The following is a 13754-nucleotide window of genomic DNA, read 5'->3' as shown; positions in this document are numbered from 1 at the left end:
TACTTGCTTACAATGGTTTTTTTTCTGAGAGAGAAAGTCAGATACCCTAAGAACATGATTACAAAAAAAGAAACAAGAAATCCTGTGTTTTTTTTGATTGAGTACTCAGTATTAGTGTAAGTACTTATGGCTGTATTTACATAGACCTTAGATAAAGCTTACTTAGTTTTTACCTTTCTTTCTCCTTTAAGCTATATAGATTTTACCCCAAGAAAAAATGAGCTCAGTGCTCTAGGAACCCCTTAGCTTTTTCCATACACCAAGATTTTAGGGATGCATTTTACTTCTTGAACTTCCCCTGTCTTCCTAGTTGTACATGGCACAGGTAAAATTTCCCAAAAAATGACATTGGAAGTCCTCCACCTACCTTAATATTGTCATTAATACCAATATGTACAAAGACAGTTGGGTCATGCCAAGCCCCACCCAATAGTGTGTATACCCATCCATTTTCCCCATTTATTGTAATTTCTATTGAAATCAAAATCTGTCAGTCTCTTACCATTTACCCCTCCACTGCCTTCCCTGACTATTCATATGATTGAGCAATAGCAGTATTGGGGAGCTCAACTCTCTGTTAACATACCCTAACAGGTATCAGGTGCAAATACTGGAAGAACCTGACCATGGGGGGTCAATATCCAACAGCAAAAAAAATTCAAGTCACACATAATTCAAGTCATTGTGTCAGATATTAACATAGTGTATAGCCGGAACACTTATCTCTGAGGCGTATAGAGGACTATATAGAGGACTAGTTCAGCATATCATACTCAGTACCTCCCTGAGACTCATTGTAGTATGCTGGAATAATCTCCCAGTGTATCTAGTGTTATCCAGTTAGTAATTTAAAGATAAACATTGCAGGCGTATATTCTTTTTTCAGACCTCGGTACCAAATTGTATTTAATTTGTTAATCCAGAACATTTCTCTGTTTCAATTGCAACAATCTAATATTTATCGTTAAATTACTAACGGGATAACACTGGATAACACTGAGTGGGAGATTATTCCAGCATACTACAATGAGTCTCATGGAGGTACTGAGTATGATATGCTGAACTAGTCCTCTATATGTCTCAGAGATGAGTGTTCCAGCTATACACTATGTTAATATCTGACACAATGATTTGAATTATGCACATATGTGGACTAAATGTATATTTGTTAACACTTTTCTATATATAAAAAAAAGTGTTAATGTACTTGGGCAAATAAAACACTTTTTTTTACACGGCTTGCAACCTCAGTGTGCTTCTTGGTTTTTTTTTTGCTATTCATACGATTGAAACATTACATCAGTAATGGAAAACCAGGATGTAAAACTTGCATTGCATTGCATATCACACTTGACAGGTAAAGTGATATAAATGTTGTCAAGTATACAGTGACCTTATGTAGTTTACTACACATCATGTATCTATTAATACACTATGTTTGGAGAACAAGTGGTGTACCTTTTCTTTGTAATTCTTACAATTTACTTTTTCAACACTAATTATCCTAAATAATGTGGGGGGGTATTCAGTCTTCCTTTAAGGTTTCTTTCCTGTTTTCTCACTTTAAGATTAAAAATATACAGCAGAATCTGCAAATCTGTCACTTGGATAATGGTGGCATTTCATTTCACAAAAGTCTAAGGGGCAGATTTATTAAAATGTAAGTTTAGAGCTTAATACATTTAAAACGCACCCAAATTCTATTTATTCCTATGGGATTTTTAGAAGTGTATTTATAAAAAATTCCTTTCTGACTCCAAGATGGCAATCGGACCAGTCCCTGGATCAACTTGTGCTAAAAGCTATAGCCATTACCCTGTATTTCCTCACTTGCTCTCCAACCCCTTCTTGAAGCTATCTAATGTAGCATCCAGTATGACTGATTCAGGGAGGTAATTCCACACTTCACAGCTCTCACAGTAAAAAATCCTTTCAGAATATTTTGACGGAACCTCCTTCTTCTAATCAGAATGGGTGCCCTTGTGTCAGTTGGAAGGACCTACTGGTAAATAAAGCATTAGAGAGATTATTATATGATCCCCTTATATTTATACATAGTTATCATATTTGGATAAACAGGCTTTTAAAGATTTTGTAAATGTAATTGCTATTGAAAGCAGTATCTACTGTATTTATCTTGCTAGCCCATTCACTGCATGTCTTGACTAGATGTACTATTGAAACTATGTAGCAGTAGATAGCTCCTTTCTTCTCTATTTTCCTCAATTCCTTCTATGTTTTGTAATTTACAGTCCTTTATGTGAGAATCAAAGAAAATGATGCTGGGTATTGGATTTGCCTTGTTCTAAAGTTGGTAGAGTATATTGAAAAAGCACAGAATAATCAGATTTTTTTTTATATTCAACTCAAGTTACTAGGTAAATTTGTTAAAGAAGAAGGAAAGGCATTTTTGCATTTTATTGCCAATAGATTAGCCACTATAGTGCAAGCTAGAATGCTATATGTATTCTGCAGAATGCTTTACCATACCTGAGTAAACAGCCCTAGAAGCTCCTTCTGTTTGTTTAGGATATCAGCTGCCATTTTAGCTTGGTCTTAGTAACTTCTGTGCTGCAACACTAGCTGCTGGTAGCTCAGATTACAGCACAGTTGGGAGGGGAAGATAGTTGAGATGGGAGTGGGAGAGAGGAGCATACTGAGCAGATTCGTGCCATACCCTAAAGGATTTTTCTGAAAGCAGGAAGTCTGACACAGAAGATCATTTATACAGAATGAAAGGAAAGAAATGTGGTGTTTCTTTTCGGAGCAGTTCTGTAAGGGCTTATAGCTGTATTTACATAGACCTCTCTGATAAAGCACACTTAGTTTAAAGTTACTTTGTTTAAATGTTGCATTGCCTACATTAGTATTTATATTTGAGTCCACCAAGAGCTTCATATTTACTTGTTTTAGGGGATGACACAAATGCTGCCCCTTCTCTGGATAAGGAAGAAGTATCAGTATTACCACAAAGCAAGGAGGTAAGAAGTCTTGCTTTATTGGGCATGCCATATTCTACTCACACACAAGCAGAACTGCTGCTGTTATAAAAATCCACTACACACTAGTAAATGCTTTCTCTATCTAATATTTTTTCTTCCTTGTGCGGATTTTATTTATTTATTATTACAATATTGTTGTAATAAACGTATGGCTAAATGATACAAGGTTCCCATGAAACATATGAAATCGAACAGTTTCAGTGTTTGGAAGTTACATTTTGCTAAAAGTCGAAAAATTGCTAAAGGCCACAAAGATAAGGTACTGCAGGTGACCACAAATTTTTATACACATAATAAATATTTTATATTTGCCTAATAAAAGAATTAGATATGGGAAGCTGTGACCTTGGCAGATATATATATATATATATATATAATTATTATTTTTTTGTTTACAGGAACTGCAAAAAGAACTAATAGCTGCACAGATCAAGCTCGACCAGCAGAATGAACAGAAACTGAGGCTTCTTCGGGAGATTTGGAAATACGATCCTAACTTTGAGCTTTGACACTGGTTGATGTTGACAAAAAAAAAATCTTACCCTTTTTTCTTTTAACCATGCTCAATAGTGTCTTCCATGTTATTAATTCCCATTCAGAGAATGGTTTCCAGTAAGAATTGGTTGTTTTAAATGCTGGTGGTAAACTAAAGTAAGAACTACTGTTTGATCCTCTGTGATGGAAAGCTTGTGAGTAAATCACTAGGTCCTGTTAGTTTTAGCTTTGTTTTTATTTGTGCCATGAATAAGAAACTGTCAAGAAATGCTGGTTTATATAACTGAATTGTCTGTATGATAGGGTAATTAGTGGACATCACTGTGATTAAAAGGAAAATTAATTAACTAATTATTTATTTGAGTTCAAAACAAAATGTTACATGTGGAAAAACATTTTATTAATAAGTAAAATTTTTTTTTTTCATTGTATACATGTCCTAAAGTGATTTGCGGAAAAGGGGGCAATTATACTATATAAAAATCTTTAAATGGAAAGGAGAAACATTTTTAGTGGTAACTTGTACTAGCTTGGTATTTGAAGAGATGTGCTACTATTTTGAACTTCTGCCAATGCCAATTCGTGACATAAATATCCGAGGAACTCCTGCTAACGCAACCAAAAGAAAGTGGGAAAGATGGGGTTTGTATATTGGTATCTAATTATCTACCTCACAAGTACAAAACATGGAGTAGCTTCAGTTTCCCTGTTTGCCCATACAGCTTAAGATTTTTCAGAAAAGTTTTTTGTGATTAAAACAATATTCGAAAAGTATTTTAAAACATTTTTCAAGTATTCTTTGTGTATACTGCCCCTTAAAGGAGACATATTGGATAAATGGGAAAAAACACTAATTTTGTAGGCAATTATGAATAATATATGGTGCTGGTTTCACTTCGTGCTAAACATTAATCCTCTCTGTAAAATTGGTCCCTTTATTGGAGCTCCCTATAGATCATATCACTTCTCTGTCCGAGTGTGAAATGAAGAGTGGGCGTGTCTTAATGGTCCCTGCCAGAATCACAGTAGGAGGGGGATAGCCAATCACTGCACTCACACAAGCAAAGACAGGCTTCAGTTCCCTATCAGGTCAATCCACCTGCTGATTGGTTCCTATCCTACAGTGCAGTGTACTGAGAGCCACTGGCTCCCCAGCTCATCCAGAGAATTCTGCCAGCAGGAAGTGGAACGGATGGGCGTGGCTAATGGGGTTTTGGTGGAATTTCTCTATAAATCAGTCTGAAACACAACTTTTTGAGCACACTTCTATATCTAGAGGAGTATAATTCACTGGTACATTCATAATTTTTATAGGATATGTCTCCTTTAAATTGAAGCATGTAAACATTGTTTAGCACAAGCCCTTTTCATTGAACTAATGTTGAAAAAAGCAATTCTATCCCTTTAAATGACAGTTGAGCCTTATGTAGCTCTATTATGATAGTATAAGGCCAGAAGAAGGTTAACCCTTTGGATTACAGTCTTTAAAACTATCCACAGAAAGGTGTTTTTTTTTTTTTAAATACATGAACTAATGATACAGTGATACCTACTGACAAAGTGTGAAATAACTAACATATTTAATTCAGTCAACAGAATATGTAATATTTGGCAAGTGCCTCCTTAGGGTTACACTTAAAATAACATTAAACCATAGTACCTTAGTGGAAGATATTATGTGCACGCTAGTGATGTGCAGGTTAAGAAAATCTCGACCCGCACCCAACCCTAATCCTAACCCAAACCTTACCTAACCCGGCTCCCTCCCTCCATTTATAGACCCATGCCTGCCCCACAATGATGTCAAGGACAAGTCATACCAAAATATAATGTATAAGTAGTGTTTGCCAGTCCTTTCCTATTCTCTGCCCTGGTGGCTCTGGCATTTGAAACAATGTAACACAAGCGAGCATATTGCTAGCACTGTCTTGCTGGAGCAGACTTGCCTTTGCAACATTGTTCAAAAAGTAAGTAAAAGTAAACCTTTTTTTTTTCTATTGTTAAAATTACTCTAAACAGCCTCCCAGAATAGCCTACCTTTGTCGCTCTCTTCTTTTTGACCTGGATCCTGAGTTACATTCAGCTGTATTCATTCTCCTTCCTTGTGCAGTGTGAAGCCCGCCCCCACTTCCTTTTCAGGTTTCTCACTACACCGTCAACTTGTCGGAGTGGAGAGAGCCCTTCTGTGCATGCCTGGAGGTGCACCCGTGCAGACGCGCGCCGGCTTGCCATAAGGATGGGGGCTTCTGCTCCTCAGGAAGGAGTTGAAAGATGGCACATGTGATAGTAAGATGCCACGGGTAAGCGCTGGAAACAGCCGATAACAGGAGACTTCGATTAAAAATTAATGTATAGCAAATTGTAGAGAATAGTTTTGTAACGCTAAATATATGTGGGGGTTTTTGAACATTTACATCTCCTTTAATTGCACTGAACGGAACACAAAACAATAACAATGAGTAGATAGTAAGATAGAGACAGGAAAATGAGTGCTCCCCACTCACATTTGTAACGAGTAATGTCATAAATCCAAGTCAGCTCCCTGTAGAGCAGTATTTGTTTTCTGAAATCGGTTCAATATGTTGTTCCACATAACAATAATGAGTTTTCCAGTTTTTTCATTTTTTTTTTACAGAGTGACCCTAGCCTCGTCATGAGTTATTAGATTATGGTTAGGGTCATCTGCTATGTTGTTTAGTGATTTATAAATGTTGGCATAATTCTGGGTAAGTGCTTTAGTTGCTTGTGCATGTGCTGACCATCTGGTGTCACAAAGGGTTTTCAATGTTTCTATTCTGTTATTGACATTCAGCTGTAACTCTGCTGTAATTATATGCCAACAGGCACAAGACTTTGAAGAAAAATTAAAAAGGGTCTGAACAAAGTTCAAAGCAACAGTTCACACAATTTTGCCCCAACTAAATTTAGGGTATGTGCAGCACATGGTACCCATTCTACTAAAGGATTACACTCTTTGAAACGTGCCTGCAGACCTTTATAAGCATCTGAAATATTGGCTGCATTATTATAACACTGGCCCCAGCAATATCTAATATCAATTCCCATTTCATCTATTGTAAGTGTGGCTTTTGCATCCATCTGGTGATACATATCTTACTATGAATGTTAGCTGGTCTGTGTGTGTCACATCAGGGGTTGAATCAACAAGTATAGAAAAGTACTTTGCAATTTTTATCAGATTCATAATATCACTGACTACACGTTCTCCACTTAGTTCAATAAATTCTAAATATGTAGTTGATGAGAGGTATGAGAGAGTTCCCTTGCCAGCATTCCCAAAGTTTTCTATGTGGTTCTTAAGGAAGGGGTCAAACTCAAGGATTACTTCAAGAACACCCATAAAGTTCCTGCTATCTGGAAGTCCAAATATTTTACTGTATCCCCTACAAGGCAGTCCTCGCTCTGCCAAAAATTTAACTACAACCACCACCCTTTTTAAAACCTTGTCCAATACTCACATTCACTGTCAAACTGTCTTTTAAGTTCTGAATCTATTTGACCAGCAGTGCCACTCTTGGCAGAACTCACAACATAGCAAAGTAAGGCATTTCTGTGGTTCTCTGACCCTTTGTGATCAGCCACGAGCTGATGCATTTTTCCAATCAATATAGCCTGTTGGCAAAGCAGAATGGTTAAAGAAAAAAGAGAGAGGGGCATGCTCCCATAGGATAATATCAATGGTATAATTTATTAATTAAAATATATTGCACTTACATAGATAGCAATGTCAGCATCTCAACAGTTAAGTCCAAATTGCCCAACACGTTTCATCTGTGTACAGACTTCCTCAGTGGCACAATTACTTAGATAAAATGATCACTTTATATATTCTCATTAATTTTCTCAGTTTAAAATACATCTATGAATGTGCATTACCAAACACTATGTTGGCCCCACCCGAAAGTGCTTGCCGACACGCACAACTCTTTAAGAGGGGCCTGGATGAGTTCTTGAACAATCAGAATATCCAAGTCTATTGTGATACTAATATCTACAGTTAGTATTAGTGGTTGTATATATAGTTTATGTATGTGAGTATATAGATTCGTAGGTGTGGGTTGTGTGTGCTGGGTTTACTTGGATAGGTTGAACGTGATGGACTCTGGTCTTTTTTCAACCCTATGTAACTATGCCTATTAACTCCAAACCGCAAGGCGCGCCCCCATGCAAATACGTGCACACTTAAGAAGATAGACCCACGCACCTCAAAGGAGACAGTCCCTGGAGAAGTGCACAAGCACACATGGCAAATGCACGGCTGAGTGACAACAAAACAACCCAAAATTGGGTTACCTAGCATTCATAATATTAAGTAATCCAAAAAGTGACTTTGCTCACATATAATAAGTATTACTATCCATTAATTACATTACTAAAAAGCATATTGTTAAAATGTGATTAACTCACGGACAAGGTTGCTAAGGCATTATATCCTAGCAACCTGCAATTAATTACAAACAATGGACTATATTACTGAATACATTTAAATATGGTATGGAAATATAATGCTACTAAGGGTAATGTTAAACAGAAACAAAATCAGATATCTCATTAAGACCATATGGAGAAAGGGTATGTAATTTAAAAGTCCATGAATTTTATTTCTGTTGCAGTAAACCTATTAACCTCTGTTCAGAATAGAATTTAGTAATCTGTTCTATAGCCATTATATTTAATCCACTAAGATCTTGAATATTGAAGTCCACTTTTACAGGTTAAGATATAAATTACGCAAAATGTCAATCTTTGTTTTAGTTGAAACATATGGCCCCTTGTTTTGGACAAAAAAGAATTTGCGCCATTAGTAACAAAAGTGCAAGTTATGCATCTTCTTTTTCCACATCTATACATTCCGGACTTGTGTTTCATTATTCAAAGAAAAATTTACATGTGTTTACAAGTGTTTGCCCTTTTAAAGGCTATCTTGGGTCTAGTTTATAATATAAGTTGTAAATATGGATCGGAAAGTAAGAGATTCCAATGTTTCTCTAGACAATCCTTGATCTCTCTATAAGGGAGATATATATAGATAAAAGTGGTATAAAATATTGGATTTTTATCATTATTACTCCAGTTTTTTTTTTATTATTTTTATTATTCTTACTCATATTTTTATTTTCACAGTTATTTTCCATCTGCTTAGAGGAAGATTGATCATGACAACAATCACCAACAAAGTTGGTGATTCGATGATTCTTATCAAGTTTTTTGTTCACTCTTAATGGCATCCTCCCTTGCCCTATTTATAAGCCATGTCTCAAAACCATTTAAATCTCTTGGATAAAAGATCCATTTCTTTATTAAAATCTTCGAGGGTAGTACAATTTCTTCTAATTCTTAGAAATTGACTATAAGCCATTTAGGAAGATGATTAGTGTATCTATTTAAACAACTATTTGTAGAAACCTCCTTAAAATGTGTGGTAGAGCGCCCCTTCATTTTTTATATATTGGAAAAGCAGAATGGTTGTCACTGTCCCCAAACAATTTACAAGCAAAACAAAAGATGTTATCTCTTGAAGGGATAATATAGCAGCCATTCCCTAGAAACACATTACCCATTTGCAAGTTTTCATTTGAAAAGTGTTTGAGAAGTACCTCTTTTGGTGTCTATATTGGCTCAGGAAGCAATACAATTAAAACCTAATAGACATAACACTTGTTGATAAATGTTTTGGATAATCTCAATCTTGAACTTAAAGATGTAAACACCTTTTGAGAGACTTGATTTGTAAGTACCCATCTGGCTTTATCCTTTTGAAAGATAGCCCCCTCTTGGTATGTCATCCAAAACTGATCTAATACATTTAGCTAACTGGTAGTATTTTCTACATGTTTTTTGCTTAAATTTTGCTGAAGCATTAAACATTAATGTCCCTCAGCATACAGTAAAATTAAGTGAAGCAAGAAAGCCTGCCTAAATGTTTTTTTGATATAAAGCATGGCCAGTTCAACTAAAGTAGTATATTTGTAAAAGACACATCTGCTAGTTGATGCAGAAGCCTTTCCAATCTGCCTCAGAGGGGCCAGTCCCCATACTTCATGCTATTTTTTAATAACCCTGTATTTTTTTACTTGCTTAAAAAGCCAACCAACCCCTTCTTGAAGCTAGCTACAGTATCTGCCAGTACAAACATTTTAGGTTGTGAAAAAAGAAACCCTTTCAAACCTCCTTTCTTCTAGTCTGAATGGATGTTCTTGTGTCATCAGTAAGGACATACAGCTAAATAAAGCAATAGAGAGTTATGTATGTGGTCCACTGCTCCATGTGGTCATATCTCCCCTTCTCCAACATACCCCAGTTTGGCCAGTATTTTTTTCATAAGTGAGCCTTTCTTTGCACTCTCACTCTCTCTCTAGTTTATTATCTATAAATACCCCTAGCTCCTTCTCTAACACAGTCATTTAATAAGTAGCTTGCATATTTTTACATCCCAGGTGGGTGCCTAACCTTAATTTTATCAACACTGAATTTCATCTGCCAGATTTCTAGTTTGTCAAGATCCTGCTGCAATAGGAAAATAAATAAAGTTACTTATTCTATAGAAACTTGCCGGCTTTTACTTGCAAACACTTTTTTGGTGACTTTTTGCATTTTTTTTTCTTCAATAAATTATGATTATTTGAGGTATTTATATATATATATATATATATATATATATAATATAAACAGTCCACACGACAGCACCACACTCCAAAATCTGCACGGGATACCATATAATTATCAAAATAAAACAGCCAGCACCAAGGGTCTTTGTGTTTCAAAAAAATCTCTTGTGTATTATAACTGCATGTACAACCGATGTTTCGGTCCCTTTTGGGACCTTTTTATATATATGTTCTTGGTTTTTTCAAATCAAGAAAAAGTGGTAACTTAATTTTTCATAAATCTGCCCATTAGTGTAACTTTTTCCCAAGTTTGGGACCCTGGTTTTAATAGTGTCTGAATGACAGCAATTTAAATTCCCCACTGAAAGTCAACAAGTGACATCTGATTGGAGGTTGGTGGCTGCAAAGTTTAGGGACCCTAGGATTAATAGTTAAACAATGGCAGCAGTTTAAATTGAAACCAATAAAAGTCAATAGGTAAGTTGTGGATGGTGGGTGTGCCCCCTTTGACAAACAGTGGGCACCCTGGCATAAATAGTGTGAGAATGTCAGCATTTTAAAATTAAAGCAATAAAATTCAAAGGATGAAATCTGATTGGCTGTTAGTGGCCCAACCCACTTTTTTCATTTTTGAACTGCAGTCCCCCAGTAAGTCGGTCACCCAGTGACAAACAGTGGGCAACCTGGCATAAAAATTGTGAGACTGACAGCATTTTACACTTCACCATTGAAAGTAAATAGGTGAAATGTGATTGGCTGTTGGTGGCTCCGCCCACTTTTTTCTAACTATGAATGGCACATACCCAGTGACTAACTCTGGAAAGTTTAACAACCCTGGAATTAATACTTAAATAATGGCATCAGTTTAAATTTAAACCATTTAAATTTAATGGGTGGCAATTGGCTCTGCCCACTTGTTCTAACCCTAAATATGTAGTCAGCCAGTCACTGATTGTGTAACGTTTGGGAATCCTGACATAAATAGTGTGAGAAAGGCAGAAATTTAAATGTAAAGTAAAGAAAAATCAATCGGTGGCTCCTCCCACTTTTTAAATCCTAAAAATGCAGTGACCCTGGTGTTAATACTGTGAGAATGGCAGCAGGCTGAATTTCCCCATTGAAAATCATTAGTTAAAATCTGATTGGCTGTTGGTGGCTCCACCCACTTTTTCTACCTCTGAACCGCAGTTACTAGCTTTGCAAAGTTTGGGGACCTTAGTATTAATATTTAATGAATGTCAGCAGTTTAAATTTAAACACATAAAGTTTATAAGTGAAATCAGATTGCCTGTTGTTGGCCCCGCCCACTTTTCTAAACTTGTAGCATAGTCACCTAGGGACTGTACAAAATTTGGGACCCTGTCATCAAACCAATAAAATTCAATAGGTGAAATCTGATTGGCTGTTGGTGGCTCCGCCCACTTTTTCAAAACTAAAACTGCAGTCCCCTAGTGACCAACTGTGAAAAGTTTGGGGACCCTGGGGTTAATACTGTGAGAATGGCAGCAGGTTGAATTTCAACCAAGTCTACCAAATAGGTCAAATCTGATTGGATGTTCACAGTTCCGCCCACTTTTGAGCATCCAATAATCATCATATTTTCATTTAGGCTGACCCCATGATTATGTGATTCAAGTTTGGGGAGTGTAGCCTCAAAGCTGTAAGATTGGCCGCAGTTTCAATTTCCCCATTAAAGTCAATGGATGAAATTTTATTGGCAGCAGTTTGAAAATCTTCCGTCAAAGTCAACGGAAAAATTGGGGTGTTCGGAGCGGCGCCACAAAAAGACGGGGGACGGGATTGCTTAGAAAAGCACAAGCAACCTGCTTCACTATAGGGCGAAGAAGTGTGGAGAGTTTGGGTGTTGTACTCCTAAAACTGTAGGAGGAGTAGCGTTTAGAAAATGGAGGGCGACTAAGAAAAAGAAGAAAAAGCGGAAGAATAAGTTGAAGTCGAAGAACAGTATGTTGGGTTTTTCAACCCAACATAATAAAACAAACAGGGGTCAATAAAATAACAAATACATATAATAAATACAAATATTTACAGTTACATAAAGAAAGTACTAAGGAGTAGATTTATGGAAATGTGAATTTAGAGCTTAATACATAAAAACATGCATTTTCTGTTCATTCATGGGATATTTAGAAGCATATTTATCAATGGGTGAAAGTTAGAGTTCACCATTTGATAAATACGCTTCTGAAAATACCATAGGAATGTATACAATGTGGGTGTTTTCATGCATTAAGCTCTAAACTCACATTTTCATAAATCTGCCCTGAGTGTTAAAGTCACAATATAATGTCACATAATAATGACCAAGGTGTACATATAAGATTAACTTTGTGAATTAGACACACTAAGATGTGTTGCATGTCGTCTTACTATATGTATATGGATTGTATCTTGACTGGATATACATAAGTATTCATATCTTTGTTCTTTATGAAGTAAAGAAGCATGTATTTTTTGTAAAGATCACTAGTGGAGTAAACTATGCATTTGGAATACATATACACTGGATTTCAGTTAAGAAATTTCCATATAGGAATCTGTGGAACCTATATACATGATAATGAAAATTCAGAGTGAGGGGCCCTTCCTATGCTGCTGCTGATGTTTTTATGGGTTAAGGTGTCTTTTTAATAGGGATGCACTGAATCTCTGATTTGTTACGGGTTTGGGGCCGAATCCAGCCTTTTTTCTGTTTCGGCTGAACCGAATTTGAGTCCTAATTAGCATAAATTAGCATATGCTAATTATCATTCAGATGGGTTAAATGTTTAACCCTTCCCAATCCTAATAACCATTTGCTAATTAGGATTCGGCTGAATCCGTCGGGGTGGGTTTGGCCGAACCCAAAAAAGTGGGTTCGGTGCTTCCCTAGTTTTTAATATAAATAAATTGAGGGCACTCACTTTACAATCACAAAATACAATAAAGGAATTGGGTGCAAAAACAGCCCACAAATTGTACCCCCATATAGGGTACCAAAGCCAGTATATTTTGATAAAATAAGGGCTTGCACTAAAAAAAAATCACAGGCACAGTGGTAGTATTAAAAAGTAAAGAAAAAGGACACACAGGTAAGCGGATACAATTGCCAAAGATGAGAATTACCCCAGCGTTTCGGCACAGAAAGCCTTTCTCAAGGGGAATCCTGATGCATAAACTAATAATATAAATACCCTCTTCAATTTTTCTCTCACAGAGTGCACCTGGCTTACTTCCGGGTATGTGACGTCATGTACGCTGACGTCACTTCCGCAGGTATGTTTCCCGCAGAGTAAGCAGCCTCCTAGCGTAATTTCGCGTGCGTACATGTACTCGTGGCTTCACGCACACGCATAAGAAACTCTGAAAGTACTATTGGCGCATTAACCAATCCTGTATAAATATATACACCTCATCACTTAAAACTTGATGACCAAAATCCATATACTATTTGTTCCATCTCTTATAAGAGTTTAATATTTAGTGAAATAATTTTTATAATTAATTGAAGTGACAGTGTATATCAAGATAGCCAATCTGAATACATAGTGCCTAAAAATCATTCAAGATATAAATGTTAATCAAATAAATATAAAGTGATGATTGATGTAATCATAGTGATGGTAGAGAT

At 36.2% G+C, this 13754-nt stretch overlaps 1 protein-coding gene across 4 annotated transcripts in view; it reads left to right on the top strand.

Moving 5' to 3' along the window:
- The window catches only part of uhrf1bp1 (uhrf1 binding protein 1), a 195667-nt gene extending 191739 nt beyond the window's left edge, over positions 1 to 3928 (top strand). For all 4 annotated transcript variants that reach the window (XM_031896854.1, XM_031896853.1, XM_031896855.1 and 1 more), the window contains 2 exons: positions 2914 to 2981; positions 3401 to 3928. In XM_031896854.1, coding sequence (XP_031752714.1) covers positions 2914 to 2981; positions 3401 to 3511 — 179 coding nt within the window. In that variant the 3' untranslated portion in view covers positions 3512 to 3928. The remainder of the gene's footprint in view (positions 1 to 2913; positions 2982 to 3400) is intronic.
- Positions 3929 to 13754: the final 9826 nt, after the last annotated feature.

The sequence above is a fragment of the Xenopus tropicalis genome, chromosome 2, assembly GCF_000004195.4.
Source record: "Xenopus tropicalis strain Nigerian chromosome 2, UCB_Xtro_10.0, whole genome shotgun sequence".
NCBI classification, from domain to species: domain Eukaryota; kingdom Metazoa; phylum Chordata; class Amphibia; order Anura; family Pipidae; genus Xenopus; species Xenopus tropicalis.
The sequence above is the reverse complement of the archived record's forward strand: the minus strand, read 5'-3'. Positions and strand labels throughout refer to the sequence as shown.